Below are 19,930 nucleotides of genomic sequence, written 5' to 3'. Positions count from 1 at the left end.
AGTACAAAAGGCACTTTCCAAAAACCAAGTTCTAAATCCTCGCCGGAAATATGCAAATTATGATTCCCTGTCCTAAGAGGAACTTCTTCCTGTCTCATTAGCCAGGTAGTCAATATTAATATGACTAAAATTCTCCAGCCTCGGTCTTAAAAATCTTGATCTGTATACAAAAGAGTCATAGCCTAGCCTACTTAAGTTACATACGACCCGATAGCCTATACTACAGTCAATCCTCAGTCTAATGTTTTGCTGTTTCAATAGCTGGTTTGAACCGATAGCCTCCACATGGAATAGAGAACTCTCCGCGATACTTCACTGCTTTAGTGCCTGGCAAAGATCTCTAATAGGTTACGCTGAAATGGAACCTAACCGCTCGAAAGAAACAGATATTCTGAATTGCATTGATAAAGAGGTATTTGGACTTTATACCTGAGAAGCCAGAATCCAAATTCGATCTATCCAAAGTTGGCGTGGCCTTAAATCGGAGTGGTCAAACACCATTGTATCATCAGTACCCTCGAAGTAAACTCTGTACCTTCCCCCTTTTTAGCACCTTCTGTATCCTACCTTCCCACCATCCTTCATTCCAGTAAGCATCAACCTCGTCATTCAGACATTAACAATCGACCATAACAGTTTCAGGCGGACAAGGCCTCAAGTGCCCTGCATCAATTTCTTCTGTCAAGAACATTTTACCATCATCTGTTTTTAAGCTCTTATACTGAACAAGAAATTTGTCCTTCTCCACTACTTGGACAACAGTGGCCGCAAACCATGAGCCTTGAAATCCATCTTCATCATTGGAAACCTCAACTTCTGTCCCTACTCCAATTTCTTCCTTCACCTGTGCCTTTTTGTCCTTGGTATTTGGCACATCCTGCATTTGAAATTAGAAGTTTTTAATTACGCTAACATGAGGGCAAATTCACAAAATATGGGATAAAGCTAAATATTGAAGAAGTCAACAGTCAACACACCAAGAATGTCATGCTTTACTAATAAACAAAACATGAATTACTAACTTCCTTTATTTCACCTACTTCAAACACAAGTTATTGAAACAAATGATAGAAGCTGTCAAGCTGACAAGAAAAGGAAAAAGAAACTCATTTCTTAATTCAGATGATAACCTATCAAGGAAAAATGGAGCACAAACAAAACTCACATACTCCCAGAATCAACCAATCCACTCTCCTCACAGCCAACACATGCAGCAATACAGTTTTAGAGATTCAGTCCTGAACCACCTCTCACTCTTTGTTCTCACTCACTCACTCTCACAAAACACAACCAGATCAACACCCTCCCTAATCAACATTATAGACTTGAGCTTTTCCATATAAAAAAACAAACTCCTACTCAAAACTAGCAGTATAAACAACATACCCACTGTCAATTCCCTCATTGTCCTCACTCTTCCCCCAAAACTCACAATAAAGCTTCAACCTTTAAACCATAAACTCAGCCACAGTAAATTCAAATCAAACCAACGATAAAGGAGCCCCAAAATTTACTGACAGTTACCTTCAGAGGACGAAGCCAAGCCCCTCGGACCCACTCCCTATGAAGCCAAGCCTCAGCTCCTCCGCCTCAAACTCAAACTTCTGCTTCACACTCTGAAAGAACACCTCGAAACGCGCGTCGTCCGACACCTCCATCACCACCCCCTCCCACCAACCGCCGGCCAGGATGGCGTCGACTCTGTCGCCGAGCCTGAATGCGTAGCCCTCCTCCCGCGGCGACCTCGTCGCGCACGGACTTGTGTCCGGTGACCTTGCGGTAGAGCTTGGTCTTGACCCTGTCGTACTCGACGGTGAATTTGGTGCGGCCATGGGTTTGAAACTCTGAACTGTGAGAGATGGAGAGAGAGAGAGAGAGAGAGAGAGAGAGATAGAGAGGTTTAATTGATGTTAAAGAAGGAATGGCGGGAGACGTCACAAAGGGAAAGAGGGGTCTCTCTTATTTATTCCATGGACGAATATAACCTCGCTGCTACAGTAGTTTGATCCAATACGTTTTGGTTGCAGATAGAGTAGGGTTGTTTCGCCTTGTCAGAGCAGGAAAGCTTTGATCTACGATGACAAGAATAAGAGCTTTTTTTTTTCACGCTTACAAAAGCATCACAATATGTCTACTTTTTTTATCATACGTATCTCACAACTGTCTGTCAATGCTACAAGTTTTATCCCGTCATTTAATTAATGGTTTCTTGGCTGAGTGTTTGCTATTTGCTAAGATTTTTTTATCTATAATTTTACACAGGTGAGTGTACACATGCCGGATTGAGCTTTTGTTTATCCTCTTTGTTGGAGATTATCAGACATATGAGGTCGGGTTCTTTTGTCCCACTCTTTTGTTAATTTGATTTCAATAAATTAAAGACAATTTGCTCTATTAAAAAAAACATTTATATAATGTTCTATAAAAAGTTTATAAAGCTAGTACAAAGGATGTCTGCTTACAATCCAACAAACACAAGTCTTAAATCAGCATTTCTAATATAACTGACATAAGATGCTAGGTATCACTTCACATTTTTCACATATGGGTGTAATTCTTTAGGGAAAATGGGGAAAAGAAAAGGCTAGCTAGCTACCCAGCCTCAAGTATGAATTAAATCTCTGAAAGCAATTGCTTAAAGACTAACATATTAGATACCTCAGAATCTTAGATCCAAAGGTATCGTCAGGCACAGGAACAGATAGAAGTTGCAACAAGAAAATGAAACTGTTGATTGAAGTTGAATATGCATGCACAAGCACAAGAATTGAATGTGATACAGGCCCCTCATGGATACCAACAGAACTGGAACTCCTGCAGAACCTGTGTCAATCAAACAAGATCCAGTCACTGAACTCGTGAAGGTCACCGCAGATATGAAGAAAGTTAATGCATATGACAAGCTTCGTCATGTTGGGGCCAGGGCAAAGAGGGCAGCTGAGGCTGAGAAGGAATAAAAGAAGTAGAATATATGCTTGTTCTTGTTCTCCATGGGTGTAAATGTTTTGCAAGGATTTCTCGAGTCTTGCCAGAATTTGAAAATTAGCTTTGAACTATTTTCCTGGACATCTCTAAATCAAAAATATTAGATTATGTAATTTCACTCAGAGTATGTGGAGCTTAAGAATCTACTGCCCTTTTGTTATATTGTCTTTCATATTCGTGAAGAACCGCACTTATTTAATGTGGCTCGTCCATGTTGAACTTCACTCCTTAATATTGGTATGATAGGCTTTAATTTTGCTTTAATTAACATATCAACAAGGGTCCCTTTTGCCTCTTAACATAAGATTGGGTACTAAGAAGTAAGTAATGACCGGAATATGCAGACTGGGAGGAAATTCCTTCAGTCAAATAGTCGTTAATATAACAGTAAAACTTTCCAGTCTCAGATCTTAAAATCATGATCTGTATACACAAAAGGCATAGCCTACGCAAGTTAAATATGACCAGATAGCCTCTACATTACTGTCAATCCTCAGCTGAATGTAATGCTGTTTCAATAGCTGGTTTGGACCGATAACCTTCTCATGCCTAACCTTCGAACAATTAGCATTTACAATTGCACACGATTGAGGAGAGTTCCGGAAGGGCTGAGATATATTACTACCCTCTAAGAATATAAGATCCAACATGTACCTGCCGTTATATTCCCTCCTTTTTCTTATGGCAGGAAGGTCCATCTCCTAATACAGCGTCCCCCGAATTACTTGGTCACATACGTTTGCTTTGCTTACATGGCAAGTCTGATGAGAGTATTGTATCAGTTGCTAATTAAGGGGATTTGCTTCTACGTTTGTATCCTTGCCAAAGTCATAAAACTCCATCAATAATGCAATGGCTTGAGAAGGATATGTTTTAGGTTCTCTTCAATATTCATTTTACAATTCAAGTACATGGCATCGTGTTAGGTTCCTCCATTCATTCGGTTTGGGCACATTTCTGCATTCGAAATTTCGAATTGTGTTCATTTAATGGGAGCATCCTAAACCTGATACACGTCGAACTTGATAAAATACTCTTCTAGCATAGATAGCACATAGCAGCAGCAAAATATACTAAATCAAGAAAAGTCGCAACATCTAGCTTTCACTTTCAAATACAAAACGTTTTGGCTAACCGACACCCACGCTTTACGATCACCAACTCATTTATTTGAGGTAATTATCCCCATTGCAATCACTGGCGCTTCATCATAGACAGAGCAGGGTGCTCAGAAGCTTCATTGAAGTCTTTCGTCATGCACCCTCCTGCCAAGGTAAATGCAATGCAGCCATATACAATCACATCTCAAATTAACACGAGTGACATTTTAATTAGTATTTTACTATTAGCCAATGTAAGTTTACTTACAAATAACTTGTGCTTCTAGTCTGCAAGCCATCTTCATAAAGCCTTCTTCATATGTGGTTAGCAAGACCTTGCACATGGTCAATTCTAAAGCATCCTAAATTAAGAACTATGAGAATGTGCAGTCTCAGACTAACAGTCACTCTTCCGATGACACACTTTCAAGAGCTGGAGCCCTGCGAAAACGTGCAAAGTATCGGGGATATGACACCTCACTTTTATTTGATACTACTGATCTCTTCTGCCTTGCCGAAAAACCTTTTCCACAAAGCGAATCATACAAATCACCCAGCTCCATCTCTTTCCTGACTGCACCACTTTCTTGTAGAAAACTGGAAGTTGGTACAAAAAGAGAAAACAAACAAGAAAGTTAAAAAATAATCGGTATCTGAATGAAAGAAGAAAAAACAATACAAATGTGAACAAATGGAAACCAATAAATGGAGAAAACGTGAGAATGAATTATAATTGAGCAAAAACACATACCGCTGCCGAATAACTTTAAAAGCTTCTTTTGTTGCATATGGTAGCCCTGTCTTTGGATCACGGTACCTACAGCATCAAACAAAATTTTTAAGCAAATATAACATATCTTCCCCAGATAATGTTGCATACTTGATACTAAACGTGACAAGTTGTAATTGCACACAATTATTTTAAAAGCCATACATTCAATGAAAACTACTTACTTAGCAGGTAAGCCGGTAACAGCACAGACAGCTTTCTCAGGATCTGGGATAGAAGAGCAAAAATACATGCATTAAAAGCATTGTTCTGGGAACATCGCTTAATAAAGCCATGGGTAACACCTTAATCTGAACTATTACTTACATGGAGAAGATGTTGTAGAGAGTTGGGACTGGAATGATAACCCTCTACTGAATTCCAGATATGAGTTACCTAATAGAAATCAAATGGTAATATCTTTAGCCGAAAACAATAATGTCACAGTGATCAAAATCCCAGTAAAATTGCAATATTTGAAAGAAAGAAAAAATTATATTGGAAGAAAGCAGTAGCATGAAGGTACCATCTTTTGAGAAATAACTTAGTTGTGGACCAGTATAGACAGCCTTATGCACGATTGCTCTCTTCTTAACTTCTTCCTCCCTGGCTAAAACACGCTCCAAGTTCCTCAAGTTGATAATTTCTGAAGATTCAGGAGGTATACAGTTAAAGTTGTAATTCCAAATAATCACTTTAGGAGCCATAGTCCACATTTAAAAGTAACTATCAAGACTGAGACTTATTAATCAAACCTGTTTGAGCTGCTTCCAAAAGCATATCTTCCTGGCTCATCCTCTTCTCTTCGCCTTCCTTTTTTCTTTTAATCGGCTAATGTAACAGAAAACCGATATTCATTAGTTCATTACAAACACACTCACAACTTGGAGAATAGCCAACACAAAAGACTATCAATACTTACCCTCATCGTTGCTTGCAAAGCAGCACGATTCGCCTCTCTCTCAGCTTGCCTAACAACCACTGCCGTTCTTGTAGATTTCCTCACACTTCTCTCGCCTTCTCCATCCTCAGCAGCATCAAGATGATGCTGTTCATGTTTAGAAGAAGATTTCGGCTTCTCTTTGTTGGAGCTGTCTTCTATCTTCGAAAGCACTTTTATCTTCTTCTTCTTACTCGATTGCTTCCCTGGAAATATCAACCGCTTCTTCGTCCGTCTGCAAATCAAACTCCAGTAAAATTCCAACTTCAAACAACTCCAAAAATCACTTTGAGCAAGTACAAAAACACTAACCTTTCCTCTCCCTCATTGTTCTCTGCACCTTCATCCGGCTCAGGCTCCTACAACCAGTTCAACCAACTCTAATCGATACAGAAATGCTAGAGAACTCGAAAATAAACTAAACAAGCTTAAGCATTGGTATAACAGAACTCACATCTTCATCGAAATCGCTATCAAACACATCAGCAACTTCAGGCTCTGCTTCATAATTATCATCTTGTTCCTCCTACCACAATTTACAACTATCAAAGTAAATCACAAACACTGTTCACCACTATAAATTATTCAAAAATAAAAATTTGCACAAAAAAAGAAAAAAAAACTAACATCTTTAAGCGCCTCTTGATTCCAGAACGTCTCATCCTCTTCGATTTCTTCATCCAGCAACTTCGTCATCCTGAAAATCACCGTAGAAAGTTGCATTCTGCTCCAAAACCAAATTGAGCTCAAACTCTCAGGGTTCGGTTATCACTTACCTCTTCCCTCTGGTGGCGCGTGAGGTACGATCCAGAAACACCGGCGGGTCATCCTTCGGTTCGTCCATGGCTAAAACCAAACCCTAGACTCCTGCAGAGCTTCAATTTCAGCCTCTCAGTGATTTAAACCCAGAAAGCCCCAAGCTTTATGAATTATGAACCTATTTGTCAGTGATAAAACGACACGTCGTGAATGACTTGTAAATAAATATACGACGCGCCGTATAACGCGGACTTATCGTCTTGTATAAGCAGCAAAGAAGCATTTTGATTGATCAAGTTTGCAGCTTTTGCTCAGCTCTGAGCTGAAGAATAAGAATGGCGACCACGAATCTCCGATGCCCGCAACTAGCGGCGCCGATTCCGCTGGGCCGGGCCAGGAGGAGGCCCAGAAGCAGCGGTTTCAGAGTCCCAGTCCCAACCGGGGCGCGCCAGGTGTCGAAAATCCAGGCCTTTCAGCGCAGCGACATCGACGGCTTCGCCAAGCGGATAGCCTCCGGCGAGGCCTGGCAGGACGCGTGGCGGTCGGCCAACGACGGATTCGAAGGGTTCTTGTTTGAGGCCAAGAAAACCGCCGAGCGGCTGGACCGGCAGTACTCGATTTCGCGCCGGGTCGACTCGCTCGCTCAGTCCGCCGTGATTCGCGCGCGCGAAATTGATAGGGAGCTGGATATTGGGACCCGCTGGCGCGCTTTTTCCATGGATTTCTCTAGAAACTTTCCTAGGGTTTGTTCTCTTTGTTCCCTTTACCATTTCTGCTATATTTTGTGAGTCCTACGACGTCGTTTTGTGTACTGAATTGGTTTGGCTTATGTTGCAGTATAGGAAGCAGCTTAGTGATTTCTTGGACACCCCTGTTGGGAGAAGTTTTGCGGTAAGAAAATTTTTAACCTTTGAAATTGTGGTGAAGGTGTTGAGTTTGTACTCAAATGTTTAATCTCTGTGTTGTTTTTGGATGATTTTGAAGACGGTATTCTTCTTGTGGCTTGCATTGTCTGGTTGGCTTTTCCGGGTTCTGATATTCGCTACATGGTTTCTGCCAGTTGCTGCTCCTCTTGTCATTGGAGCTGTTGCCAATAATCTTGTTATTAAGGTAGTAATCGCTAGCTTTATTTGCAAACCTTGTGATTTTGTGTTAGTGTATATTGTGGTTAAAGTTTGTAACTTTATCGATTATATAGTTGTTTGATTTGTTGCTGAGGGTGTATGTTATGCATGGACAGGGTGCTTGTCCTGCTTGCAAGAGGCAATTTGTTGGTTACAAGAACCAAATAATTCGATGTCAAGGCTGCGGAAACACGGTGTGGCAGCCAAAGAAAGGAGGAGGGCCGGACTTCTTTAACAGAGATAGGGGAGGCTCTTCTTCGGCAAAGAAAGAGCCAGAGATTATTGATGTTGAGTTTGAGGAGAAATGAACAGATATTCTAAGTCATGGAGGATCACCTTACGGTAGTTTCTTACATTACATACAGAGATCAATGATAACTAATGCAAGGTTTTTGCTTTTCACATCTTCACTATCAAGTCTTGGTCTTAGTTTTCAACTTGGTGTATATTATGCCTTCTGAATTTTTGAAGTGCTTGTAAGACTTGTTCAACTATCAATTTGTATATCTTTTCTCTAGTTAGATGGTTGAGAAACGAAATGTATGGTCTTTCTTCAGATATAGAACATTTATTATATTAATATGCAGTTGGCCTAGTATAAAGTCAATCAAGTTTCTCTGGTGATCAGTAACATAGTAATTACTCCTGTTTTGAGAAATAAAATATTAATTGCACCTGGTAGAGCTGCAATCAGAGAACTGGTCTGTTCAGTAAGAATCAGATGTATATGTGCAATTTTGCTTAGATCTTTGGTGTGGAGGGTGCTTAGTTACGCCCTCTTGATGAGAACTGGTTGTCCGGTCTAATTTTTATGGAATTCTGATTTCATACACCAGCATATATTACACAAAAGATACAGATATTGAAAGCTGCACATGTTTTCTTAGCCTTAGTAATGCAACTGTAAGAGATTTGAAATGCTTGTCGTCCAGACAGAAGATTGATTTTCATCTTTGAACAAGAGCTTGATGTATCCACTGTGGCTCCTTAGGATTATCGAAAGGTTTCCATGAGCTTCCCTTGTATCTTCCTCTACATGCAAAATCTTGTCTGCAAAGAGTTCAAGTCTTACTGCACAGTTTTACTTAACAACGAATAGTCCAGCTAAAATCCAACAGAAACTTTGAACTTACATTCCTTTGTGGTGGCTAAGAACCCCAAATGCTTCTTCCGGAGGCTCAATATAAGCTGACTATGCTTTGAATATATGGAGGCCCAGCCGTGTGTCTTGCTTCCTGTTTGCACAGATCAGAATCTGGTTTTGATCATTCCTTACAACATCAAAGGTGTTCGTCATATGAATAATGTATCCATGTTTTCTTACCAGAAGGAGTGACAACAGATAGCTCTGCTTTTACTTGAAGAAAATTTTGGGTTCTTGGAAAATACGGATTGGCCATAGCTCTTGCTTTGAGCGCTGCAACTCCTCTTAAACCTGGCAAGTCATTGTGTTAACATTTTTATACATAGGTTCCGTTGAAGGAAGCACTATATGTTTAAGCTTACACGTTGCAGCATCAGCTGTGAGTGTGATCATATCGCCAATTGTTTGGGTTGCCCAGCCTGAGTTAATGGCAGAAAAAATGTCGATTGTCTGTGCCCCCAATGACTCAGCAGCTTCGGCACAAACTGTGCTGATCAGAGCTGCTGCAGAAGGTAAAATGTCGTCTACGTTGTTCCTTGAGTGAACTACCGTGCCTTGATTGCCAAAATCTTCTGCTGATTCTGATTCTGGGTCTATGACACTTTTGGCTGCAGCAACACTGGCGATTGCTGCAGCCAAGCGAGTTACGGAAAGGGCAGCATGAATGCTTGCCGTTTGAAGTCGAGCATCTTCTTTCTTCTTGGCTCTACTTTGTCTTAGTAAGCTACTTAAGGATTTGCCCCCTAACCATCTCTTTGTATTCATCTAATAGCATAAAACCATTTTCCTGAATGATTCTTTGTGAAATGCTCTGTGAAACATGAAAGCTAGCTAGAGATAAGTAGATAAGTTAGTTACCAATATGTTATCCTGTCTGCTAGTGCTGCTGATGAAAGTGCTTCTACTGCTACTTGCCGGTGGCAACTCGTGTATTGCTTGTGTCTGTAGCTTTTCTTCTGGTCCCTCGAAGCTAAATTCATCCAACTTTTGTTCATATGAAGGGAACATATCGACCTGCATGGATAAATCATTACTTTCAGTCCGGCCTTTAGCACGTCGATCAGAAAGCAAGAGTGCTTCAAAGCAGAAGCTAGCGTGACTAGGTCTCTCACACTTGATGGAAACATCTGTTGGAAGTTATAGGCAGAGGGGCTCCATGAGCGACTTAGAAACTCCATGGCACGCATGGGGCTACGTGGAATCCCCAAGGAGCTGCAGCAAGAAGAAGAAGATGGCGATAACGGCTCTCTTCTCTGTAAGGAGCACTGGTCTGCTCGACGCCAAGATTCTAGCTTTCCTTTCTGATCATGGTATCAGAAAGAATAAAGAATAAGTTAGGGCACTAATATATGTGATTCTTTTTCCCAGTCGAAAATTTTCATGAGCTAGCTAAAGTATGTGGTACTCACTTTCATTGTGTGTGACTGATGCGGAGTTTTGATCTGCCTGGTGTTTCCTCTAAAATGATTATGCGTTCAAGTTCGAACTCCCTATGCAAACAAAATAAAAGGATATAGCTATAGAAGCGCTACAATTTCCATTTTTCATTTGTATTATGTGCATGGATTAAAGTGTAATGACAAGAATGAATACAAAGGACATGAAACCTGAGAATGGCTGACATAAGCTTTAGAGGATAGTTGTGAAATCGAAGAAAGCGGACAGTTTCTTAAATAGGAAAGCACTTATTGAAGATCATGATTTCTATCAGTACTATTCAGGGAAGGTGGAAAGTTAAAACTGACCTAACTTGGGTTCTGGGAATGAGGGATTTACTATATGTAGATTAAATCCACAGACAATATTCTCAGATCAGCGTTCGATGTCTATGCAGATTATATAAATCAGTTTCGACGGACGTTGAAGACGACTTGGACCTCTCCAATTTTCTGATCTTGGATAGTCGCATAATGTCTTGGAAAGCTTAAGGAACACTTAAAAACGGCCAAAATGTCGAGATTTCTGGCAATTACTCTTGATATCAACAAGCGCAGATAGCACAGTAGGGCTGAGGAGGGGTCTTTTATCACGTGGAACCGAGAAAGATAGACCAATGGTTCTTCTGAAAATGGAAGTCGCCTCGTGCCATTTGTATTCAAGGCCAATAGTTCTAATGACACATGCAAATATGCACATGCGCATATAGGGATCCATGCACATTGATCCATAATTTGATGCACTTCCCTCCTTAGCACACAGAATCAAAATGTGGTAATCTGGTTTTTGATCAATACCATATTGCTACACCCATCTGTAAACGAGCCAAGTTGCCATGGACCTTTTGGTTTATGGTCACGGCAGAGGAAAAAATATATATATATATATAGCACCTTGGTTCGTAAAATGTCTATCGCTGCGTTGGGGTAGAAGCAGAACTTAAACCCCAAATTAGTTTCCTAAAACACGTTTGGATGGCAAAAATCTAGGCAGTTTCCACACCCTATATCATCTGTTCAACAATACACATGATCCTGCAGTTAAACTAGTGTGCCGCCAGACAGATTCTGTAACTTCAATCCTAACAAAAGAAAATTGAGAGCGGTAGTACTGGTTGAGAGATAATATTGCCAAATGGCCCAAATGATGCTGCAAAGGCAAAAATACTGACCGATTTAAATCTATACAAGAAAACCATAACAGGTCATGCAGCTTTCACTTTCCTACCCTCTTACGCATTGCATTCACAGGCTACACTGCCCTGCCCTCTCTGTTTTTTTTTTGTATGCTACCAATAACTTAAATCAAAGATGAAGAATAATGATACAAATCATTCTCATTAATTGCAGCAGAACACGGACGAGGTTCAAATGGGCCGTCATTCATTTCGGATGGAGCAATACTTGTCCCAGAGTGTAGGAGATTTTGATATTTCATTCGTCAGGTTCTTGAACTTAAGGCTGCAATCTCCCCCACTGCAAAATAGCAAATAATCAAGCATCAGACGACTCATCAATGTCAAATGAAGGAAATCTCACTTTCATTGATTAGGAGTATACACCACGATTTCTGCATCACTTGGAAAATATTTAATGTATACTGACACGTCCTAAAACTGAGCTGAAAAGCAAGGAGCTAACCTGATACGATGCAGGGATGCAATTGTTCTTAGAGCGCTGCGGATCATGTCTTCATTGCGATCAACTTCTTGCTTTACAGCATCTTGCTTTGGCTTAAAGTTGATGGTTTTTTGGAGATGATCCACCAATGAATCCAATACTAAAGGACAGGAAACGGTTACATTACACAACACATATGTATCATGTCTTAATTTTGGAGATAAATATGAATATTATAACTGACCTGCCAGTACAGCTGATGGACACTTGTCTGCAAGCTTTGAGAGGATAAGATGGCAAGGCATCTTAACATCGTAATGATCTGCCGTCATCAGTTGGAAGGTATTGGATTAAATAAGATAAGAAAGAAAAATGACGGGAGAAAAAGAAACAAAACAGTTTTTTCTAAGCTCACCATCTAGACCAGATTTCAGGTAAGGAACAATAAATGATGAAGGATTCACTTGGTCAAGACAACTGTCCAGCAAAGTGTCCACACATTCAAATGCAGCCTTTCTTAACTCAAGCCCATCATCCACAATGTGCTTAAAAGGACCAAGATCAACTGTCCTGATCAATTCTTTCTGCAGCCAGAAAATTAAAGTAAGCGACCCAAGCATCTCTAATACAGTGGAAAAGAAACGGTATTGCATCAAATAGTTTGCATGAGCCTAATGACAGCCGAAAAATGCAACTTACATTGGTAAATTAAAATTGCTTTATTTTATGGATTGTATGTCACATACTCGTATACATTATCCACAACACAGATTAAAATATTTGGCCTACCTTGATAACAGTCTGATCATAAAGAAGTGGCAACAATTCCGGCAGAAGCCCCTTGATGAGGTTCGGCTTATTATGAGCAAATGTGCTTAAAGCCAACACAGCTGCACGCCTGACATGCTACATGAGGCCATAAAGAAATGTCACCAACCAACCAAGATACATTAATACTAAACAAAACAGAAGCAATACAGGTGAAAAGATAAAAAAGACATTCTTAAAAATCAAGCAGAGTCAGTACTTTAATAAACTTACCCGATCATGATCCTTAATAAGCATCAGGAATGATGAGATTTCAGGATATAGGATCTCGTCTATCTTCTCTGGCCTCTCCACAACTGAATACTTAACTGCAATGACAACCGTAGCTCTTGTGAAAGCAGCTGGGCTGGTTGTGCGGACCTAGTAGGAAATATAGATATGAAAACCTTTAGTCATAAGAATATGCACGGTCACAAAGCACTCAACCATATGTGCATTTTTATTCTCAAGTACCTTGAGTGCAGGAACCAGTTTTGCAGGTTCAATAAGTGCAATTTTACCCAAACATTCAGCAACCACATTGCGAACTCCCTCTTCCTCACTTTCACAGTGATTAAAAAGTAAATTGAGTATTTTCTCAACACTAGTGTCCTGAAACTCGGCCTTATCTACAGATTGCCTTACTATGACCTACAAATTAGTAAAAGTGAACTTCAATTCCAGAGGTCAAATATTATCCGAAAAATATAAATCAAGCTTTAGAAGTTCAGAATAACACACCTCCTTCAAAGAATGAAGCAAGAGATACTGTTTTTTCTGCTGATTGTCAATCTGGTCCAAGATAAAAGGCAAATATTTGAATAGGTTACCAACTGCAATATTTCCAAGAGCATAGGAGGCTGCAGACTTAATCTCCTCAAAAGGAGATTGAAATGACTCGATGACTATATTCTCAATACGGGCATGAGAGCTTAGATCTTTCCTTCTCCCAATCTCCCCAAGGCATAGCAATGCAAGATGCTGCTTAGCCTGTAATAGAAAGAAGAAAGCAATTATGCTCGAGTGACATGAAAATTATAGATCCTTTGAAATCAAGTCCTAAAACCAATCTTAGAGAGGGTCTGCATCCAGCAATGACATTCCTTTTTTTTTTAAGTACTTCCACTTTTTTCTGATTTTTTTTTTCAACAGAGGGGAGCCCGAGGATTACCGAGTTTGTACTGCTATCATGTTTGAGAATTTCAGTGAGCATTTGTACAGTAGATGAACATTTCTGATCACCAGCAGCTAGACAAAGCACAGCCACACATTGAGCTATTGAATATAGAGCTTGTTTTGCAACCCCGCCAGACTGAGGAGATGGTTTAGCACTTGATAAAAGAGAGTCTAATAAGGCTTCAAAACTTGTGTTTGCAGAATACACCAAGGAAGCAAAGAAGTTTTGCAACGCCTACATATCCAACAAATAACTTCTTCAAACATGTGAAAAGTTTCTATATCAAGATTAACACAAATAAGAAATAAGAAATTACCAATAGAGCTTGCCCCTGAAGCAGTGAGCTTTTAATTAATGTTAGTGCTTGTGGAAGAACTTTATTTCTAACAGCCAAACCAACAACTGGGCTTGACCTGTCAGCCATCAAGGTGCAGCAAAGTTCCAGGGCAAGTGCCGTCATATGCAAGTCTGAATCACTGGAAATAGGTATTCAATGGAAAATAGGGTTCAGAAAGCCGATTGTACTAGACTTTGAAAAGAACAAAGGACAAAAACATCAAAAATTGAATCAAGTAGAGAGAAAAACCTTATCAATGTTGCAAGTTCTACAATAATAACTTCATAAGCTGATGGACCAATTTTATCGCCGTAGGCAACAATTAGAGAATTCAGTGTCCCCAGTGTTGCCTGCCTTAGAGGCCGATTAGCCTGATCTCCAAGAAGGCAAAGATAGTTACAACATATTTTGGAAAACAATAGTCAGGAACGTATTATCGTTTCAAAATCCAATTGAGCTAATTCCCATACCTTCCTTAAGAATGCAGTCAACTCTACAACCACTTGATCCAAAACACAAGACAGATCTATCCGCAATGGGGAAGAAGCAATGACAGCAAATGCCTGGAAACAGAACATCAGAATCTTCAAAACTAAAGTGTAGATGTAGAATACATACTGCAACATACATGATGTCTAAGGTAGAGAAATCCTAAATAGACATCGGCAAATGATATTCACGTAACCAAAAAAAGCGAGTCAACAATCACCTTCACAGCTGTAAGTCGAGTGATCTCATTTCCCATCCGATCAACAAGTACAGGAAGGCACACAGGTAATTCAGCATTGAGGTTATCACCAAATGTTGACACAAGTAGTCCCATGCAAGATATAGCACATTCTTTCACCTCCTGCACAGGAATAAACATGAGCCACAACGGAGAAACATTTAAGATAAATTAGATATCATTAGCAGAGTCTGAGTAATTTTACACCTGATCTTGATCTTGGTTTGTCAATCGTGACATTATTGCCTTATATATTGGTTGAACATAAGGTTTGAAATCAAAACCAGTCCCCTATAAGGAAACCAAATCAAATGGTTAGAGAGTTGTCTAATAGGACCTCAAGCATTAAAGTCTCCCATATTTACCTCAATATTTGGGCGAACAACACGAACAAGTTCACCACAGACCCTAAGTGCTTCAGCTGTGACTTTGTAGTAACGCTCTGCCACAGCAGATAAAACAGGACTAGAGAGAGCCTGCAACAATCATTTAAAATGTCACCAAACCGACACAAAATGCAATGAAGTAACTGTTGAGACAAGCATGAGAGCGTGTTGAATATCTTTTTCACCTTGATGTAAGGATGAAAAACAGAGGGAGAATGTGAAGCCAACACCAATCTTGTAAATATTAGAGCTTCGATTTTCAAATTTGAGGTAGAGGACTTGTCCTAAAGAAGTTTACAGAAATTCCCAAAAGAATTAATAAACTTGCAAAGATCAGCGTCAGAGACAAATTATAGTGGTAAGAAATTCATTATCAACGTGACAGTTTTGCTTACACTTAAGGCCTTTTCGAGTCCTGGAATGAGTGAGCCAATTTGATCTGCCAGGCAATCTGGCAAGACCACCACAAGTTCTTTCAACACAGAAAATGCACCAACCTGCAAAGAGATACATGTCAAAATTCGTAGTATACATAAATCACAATCAAAAAGAGACATCAGAGATTCTTACCTTCGTCTTGATAGATTTCTCACGTAGTTGCCTATTAATAGATCTAACAATTTTTGGCACTTCTTGCTTCAATAACCATCTTGGACTGCATAATATGCCAGTAATTTAATATAGGAATAAGAGATCAATGATATTACACATAATTTATAGGCAGAAAGTGAGAGCAAGAGTCTTCTTATTAAGATAAAGAGGCCACCAATATAAGCAGAACTATACTCATAACTTAACCAAACACAAAGTTAAAATATCTGAAAGACTGAAACCACTTAACAAATGCTAGACACGAACGTCAGCACCTAAGTTAACACTCGGACTTTGGCACATTTACCTCTGTTCATTAATGTCAATCTGGCCCTTTGTGACATTTCCAGTTTGCTGCAAGAGCTCAGTGAAAGTATTGAAAACATCCATCTGTAGCAGAATAATGTCAAATACTCCCCACAGGATTAGTAATAAGAAGAACCAACATCCATTTCTCTGGCTTACCTTGACATTTTCTTCCCTCTCTTTAAATCTCTCGATTAATTTTGGACAAGCCTGCACAAAAGCAGCAGCCGTTTAATAATTTCAAAGCAACTGGGAACCATGAATGCAACCCCATATGTATGCTATAATTGAACATGAATTGAGGATTAATGAGAACTACACACACCTTGGAATACATATAAGTTTAAATGCCAACACAATTGTTATAATCCTTGCAATACAATAAATGAGAAGTTTAAATAGGAAATGCAAAGATACCTCCTCATACAGCTTGGCAAGCATCTCAGGACGAGATACAATTAATGCCGCCAAGCATTTAGCTGCTGCTCTCCGGACTTTCCAACTGACATCTTCATCATCGGTATATTCATTCGCACTCTCACTACATCATATATAAGAATCAAATTGAATTAAAAGTTCATTTTGTGCAAACAATTGAATTAAGAACTTATTTTGTTCTTTGTTGAAGACATACTCATCTTCCTCTTCCTCGAGAGTTTCATCATCAGTATCCTCATCCATGTTATCAGTGAAGTTTGGGTCGTAACTCAGATACTCCAAGTTAAGATGAAGAATTTCTTCACAATATGGAGAAATATCCCTGGGACACCTAAGCAGAAAACTTTCTAGTGCCTGCCACCAAAATAAAACAAATTCAGATACAATATTACCTTTATACAATCTTAGAGTGAAAAATACAAACACCAAATAATTTACATATATATAGTACCTGCAAGCTGTACTCACGCAGCTCTTCATCATTTTCAGATGCACTTGTGCAGTAATTGATAAGCACTGGGACAGTGTCAGCAAGATGGGGTCCAAAGCGATAGCCAACAGCACGACTGAACATCATAATATCAAATTAGTAACTAAAATCAAATTGAACCTCAAACACAAGGATATTACCACAAAGCTCACCTTAAAGCACCAATCATCTGAATATTAGTACGAGTCATTTCAGACTTTGTGCCTTTATTTCTCAAGTTCTGAACAACTTCAACAGTAGCCTTTGCCAACAAATCGTCTGACAGGCTTGGAGCAAGTGACGCTACAGGAAAATACACATAGTTAAGGTCAGTATTATAGTACTGGTGCACAGCTGAAATGTGAACAGGATGGACTTTAGTGAGTATGAAATTAGGTTCCGACATGTAGAGTAAACCGACATCTAATATATTTTATTAGTCCAAACAAAGAAACAGATAGTAACAAAAGCAGACAATTGTGACTGATGGACAATCCCCCAATCATTGCCGAAGTAAGAATGTAGAAGGCAAAAGAAAATACAAAGATGGAATCAAGCAAATCAGTGAATCTTACCAATGCATGACACAGTTTTCTTCCTCACGCTGGCTTGATTGGAACTCAACTGAGACAATAGAGCACCTAATAGCAGCTCATGTTCGGTTGCCATAAGATTGCCAAACTTATGAAGGACATCACATAAGATATCAAGACATTCACATTTTATCTCTGTGCTCATTCCCTGGGTTACATAGCAGAAACAAAAAAACAATTAGCAAGAAAAACACAACAGGCATGCAGATACAGCAAAAGGAATGTCATTACGATAAAAATGAGTTATTTGACTAATCCTTAAGAAGATTGTAACTCACCGGGGCAGTAATTCCCCTAATCAACTGCGGTAAAATAGAAACAAGTATAGACTGTGCAAGTGATTGAGTAGAAACTTCTGCAACAATAGCCTTCATAGCTATGCTTGCTATGTCACGATGTTGATCCTTCTCCTTTAGCAACTTCTCACAAAGCTTATTTGTCATCTCCACGACTCGAGGCTCACTGACCTTCTTAACTAATGGAGCAAGACTGCAATATAATTTACCAAACAGATACAGATCAGTCACTAGGAAACGCAAACACGGTTACCAGGGATAACAGAATACAACTATCATACCATTTGACAGCCAATCCAGATACATCGCCGGCAACATCATCGAGTTGCTGGATAATAATAATCGACAACTTGATCTCTAGATCAGCATCCGCCTTGAAATTGTCTTTGTTCAACTCGTTTAACAAATCCGATGTTGCCATATATCTATAGTCCTTATCCTTCCCCGTCATCTGTAAAACAAACTCAAAAGTCAATCCACCACTCACACTATAGTAGACATCCATCTCCAAAACTAAAGCTCGTAGCGATCATACCTTCTCCAGTATACCAGTCATCGCCATGTTCGCCATCTCCGCAATTCTTTATGAACAAAATTTGGTGCTCAAACTCAGAAATTCTATCAATGCTCACCTAAATTAAACCAAACCATAAAAAAAATCAAAATCAGGTAATTATAACCTACTAATCGCATAGATGGACAATAGAGCTAAATGAAACCCAGCCAAAAGCATAAAAGAACATCAGAAAAGCCTTGAATCTATGAAAAGCGAAGAACTAACCCTAGCTCCACTATGAGACTATAAATTAAATTAAGCAGAAACAAAACCGTACAGCTATCTATATCGTATGAGGCTCCAAAATCTGGAAAAATTCAATGTATAATAATACAGTACCAAAAGCATTCCGCAGAAAAGCTTGGCGAAGCTTTCGGAGAAGTATGGGAAGACGAAAAGTCCGAATAAGAGATTGGATTGAGCTCGGTGTGATCGGGAGAGGGAATAAAGAGGCACAGAATCTGAATCGGTGAAGGGAATTTAGAGAGTGAGAGAAAATAGAGAGGAAGAGCTTACCGGAAAGTTTATGACGGGACTACGACGGTGGAGGAGCTCGGTGAGAGTCAGTGTGGGTGTGGGTTGGTTTATAGGGCAGGTGGAAGAGAGAGGGGGTTTTATACGTGTAGAATGGACTGGACACACTGGACTTGTTTACCAAGATCCGCAAAATCATCTCTCCACCTGGGAACACTATGGTGTCCAGCCCACGCGCGCAGCTCAACACCTGACCCGCCCCTTGGTTTTGTTTTTCAATCCCTGACCGTTTAAGAATCAATACACAGTTTCGTCAATTTACAAGCATTATGGTTGGGTGACTTTTGTGTTTTGGTTCACTCACTGCACGAGACACATGTTACGAATATATTGCAAATGTGTTGCAACTTACAAGAGAAGCAAGAGTGTGATACCAAAAAAGTGATGACGACCTCATGAGTACTCGAGTAGTTTAAAGCATATGCAAAATTAAAATAGAAAAACCAAATTGAAGTCCATAAGCCAAAAAATCTAGTAATATGTATAAGCCGGAATCATAACATGCATTCACCATCACTCGGACACTAATTATCATGGCTATGGCAATAAAAATAAAAATACAATGGAAATAATTGATCATGATAATCGGTAACTTGTACATAATCATCAATCAACATGACACATTGGTCCAACAACATCTATAAACTTCGGTTGCGTGTTAGTTCGGTAACATGTTTCAAGTGTTGGGTGAATGGGTTTGCATCGAGACTTCAATGGTCTTTTTTGAATAAGAGATTATGACCAAGAGAAAATTAGGGTGAAAGATGAGATGATAACATGGACAGGATGAAAAAGAGACATAATAAGCCACAAAATCGTGACACAAGCTCGAAAAA

The 19,930-nt window shown here is 39.5% G+C and overlaps 4 protein-coding genes and 1 long non-coding RNA gene across 6 annotated transcripts; 1 reads left to right on the top strand and 4 right to left on the bottom strand.

Moving 5' to 3' along the window:
- Positions 1 to 190: 190 nt before the first annotated feature.
- On the bottom strand, positions 191 to 1,825 carry LOC126801526 (uncharacterized). Its single transcript, XR_007672857.1, has 3 exons — positions 1,525 to 1,825; positions 430 to 877; positions 191 to 327 (listed from the first exon to the last, which is right to left on the bottom strand). It is a non-coding gene; the product is annotated as an uncharacterized LOC126801526 (long non-coding RNA).
- A 2,144-nt stretch (positions 1,826 to 3,969) lies between these two features.
- On the bottom strand, positions 3,970 to 6,732 carry LOC126801521 (SWR1 complex subunit 2). The gene is made up of 12 exons (XM_050528899.1): positions 6,571 to 6,732; positions 6,422 to 6,491; positions 6,249 to 6,320; positions 6,107 to 6,153; positions 5,777 to 6,029; positions 5,610 to 5,685; positions 5,381 to 5,500; positions 5,182 to 5,250; positions 5,040 to 5,082; positions 4,837 to 4,902; positions 4,354 to 4,682; positions 3,970 to 4,250 (listed from the first exon to the last, which is right to left on the bottom strand). The coding sequence occupies exons 1-11, from the start codon at positions 6,636 to 6,638 to the stop codon at positions 4,490 to 4,492; spliced, it is 1,077 nt and encodes a 358-aa protein (XP_050384856.1). The 5' UTR covers positions 6,639 to 6,732; the 3' UTR covers positions 3,970 to 4,250; positions 4,354 to 4,489.
- Positions 6,733 to 6,827: 95 nt separating this feature from the next.
- LOC126801522 (uncharacterized) lies at positions 6,828 to 8,259 on the top strand. Its single transcript, XM_050528900.1, has 4 exons — positions 6,828 to 7,296; positions 7,391 to 7,444; positions 7,538 to 7,663; positions 7,794 to 8,259. The coding sequence occupies exons 1-4, from the start codon at positions 6,889 to 6,891 to the stop codon at positions 7,983 to 7,985; spliced, it is 780 nt and encodes a 259-aa protein (XP_050384857.1). The 5' UTR covers positions 6,828 to 6,888; the 3' UTR covers positions 7,986 to 8,259.
- A 188-nt stretch (positions 8,260 to 8,447) lies between these two features.
- LOC126801524 (uncharacterized) lies at positions 8,448 to 9,244 on the bottom strand. The gene is made up of 4 exons (XM_050528903.1): positions 9,184 to 9,244; positions 9,002 to 9,112; positions 8,811 to 8,912; positions 8,448 to 8,727 (listed from the first exon to the last, which is right to left on the bottom strand). The coding sequence occupies exons 1-4, from the start codon at positions 9,212 to 9,214 to the stop codon at positions 8,567 to 8,569; spliced, it is 405 nt and encodes a 134-aa protein (XP_050384860.1). The 5' UTR covers positions 9,215 to 9,244; the 3' UTR covers positions 8,448 to 8,566.
- Positions 9,245 to 11,357: 2,113 nt separating this feature from the next.
- LOC126802235 (cullin-associated NEDD8-dissociated protein 1) lies at positions 11,358 to 19,236 on the bottom strand. 2 transcript variants are annotated; one of them, XM_050529834.1, is made up of 29 exons: positions 19,077 to 19,236; positions 18,540 to 18,636; positions 18,286 to 18,455; positions 17,987 to 18,197; positions 17,691 to 17,856; positions 17,289 to 17,418; positions 17,098 to 17,212; positions 16,843 to 17,000; positions 16,626 to 16,749; positions 16,368 to 16,418; positions 16,210 to 16,292; positions 15,882 to 15,966; positions 15,707 to 15,808; positions 15,497 to 15,595; positions 15,291 to 15,401; positions 15,133 to 15,216; positions 14,908 to 15,048; positions 14,669 to 14,761; positions 14,448 to 14,569; positions 14,178 to 14,337; positions 13,856 to 14,095; positions 13,426 to 13,674; positions 13,159 to 13,335; positions 12,919 to 13,065; positions 12,667 to 12,783; positions 12,293 to 12,461; positions 12,122 to 12,199; positions 11,899 to 12,037; positions 11,358 to 11,733 (listed from the first exon to the last, which is right to left on the bottom strand). In XM_050529834.1, the coding sequence occupies exons 2-29, from the start codon at positions 18,573 to 18,575 to the stop codon at positions 11,637 to 11,639; spliced, it is 3,654 nt and encodes a 1,217-aa protein (XP_050385791.1). In that variant the 5' UTR covers positions 18,576 to 18,636; positions 19,077 to 19,236; the 3' UTR covers positions 11,358 to 11,636. The 2 variants fall into 2 exon arrangements, with proteins under 2 accessions (XP_050385791.1, XP_050385790.1); XM_050529833.1 differs by having other exon boundaries at positions 18,900 to 19,168.
- Between the last annotated feature and the right edge of the window lie 694 nt (positions 19,237 to 19,930).

This window comes from Argentina anserina, chromosome 7, assembly GCF_933775445.1.
Source record: "Argentina anserina chromosome 7, drPotAnse1.1, whole genome shotgun sequence".
Classification (NCBI taxonomy): Eukaryota; Viridiplantae; Streptophyta; class Magnoliopsida; order Rosales; family Rosaceae; genus Argentina; species Argentina anserina.
The sequence above is the reverse complement of the archived record's forward strand: the minus strand, read 5'-3'. Positions and strand labels throughout refer to the sequence as shown.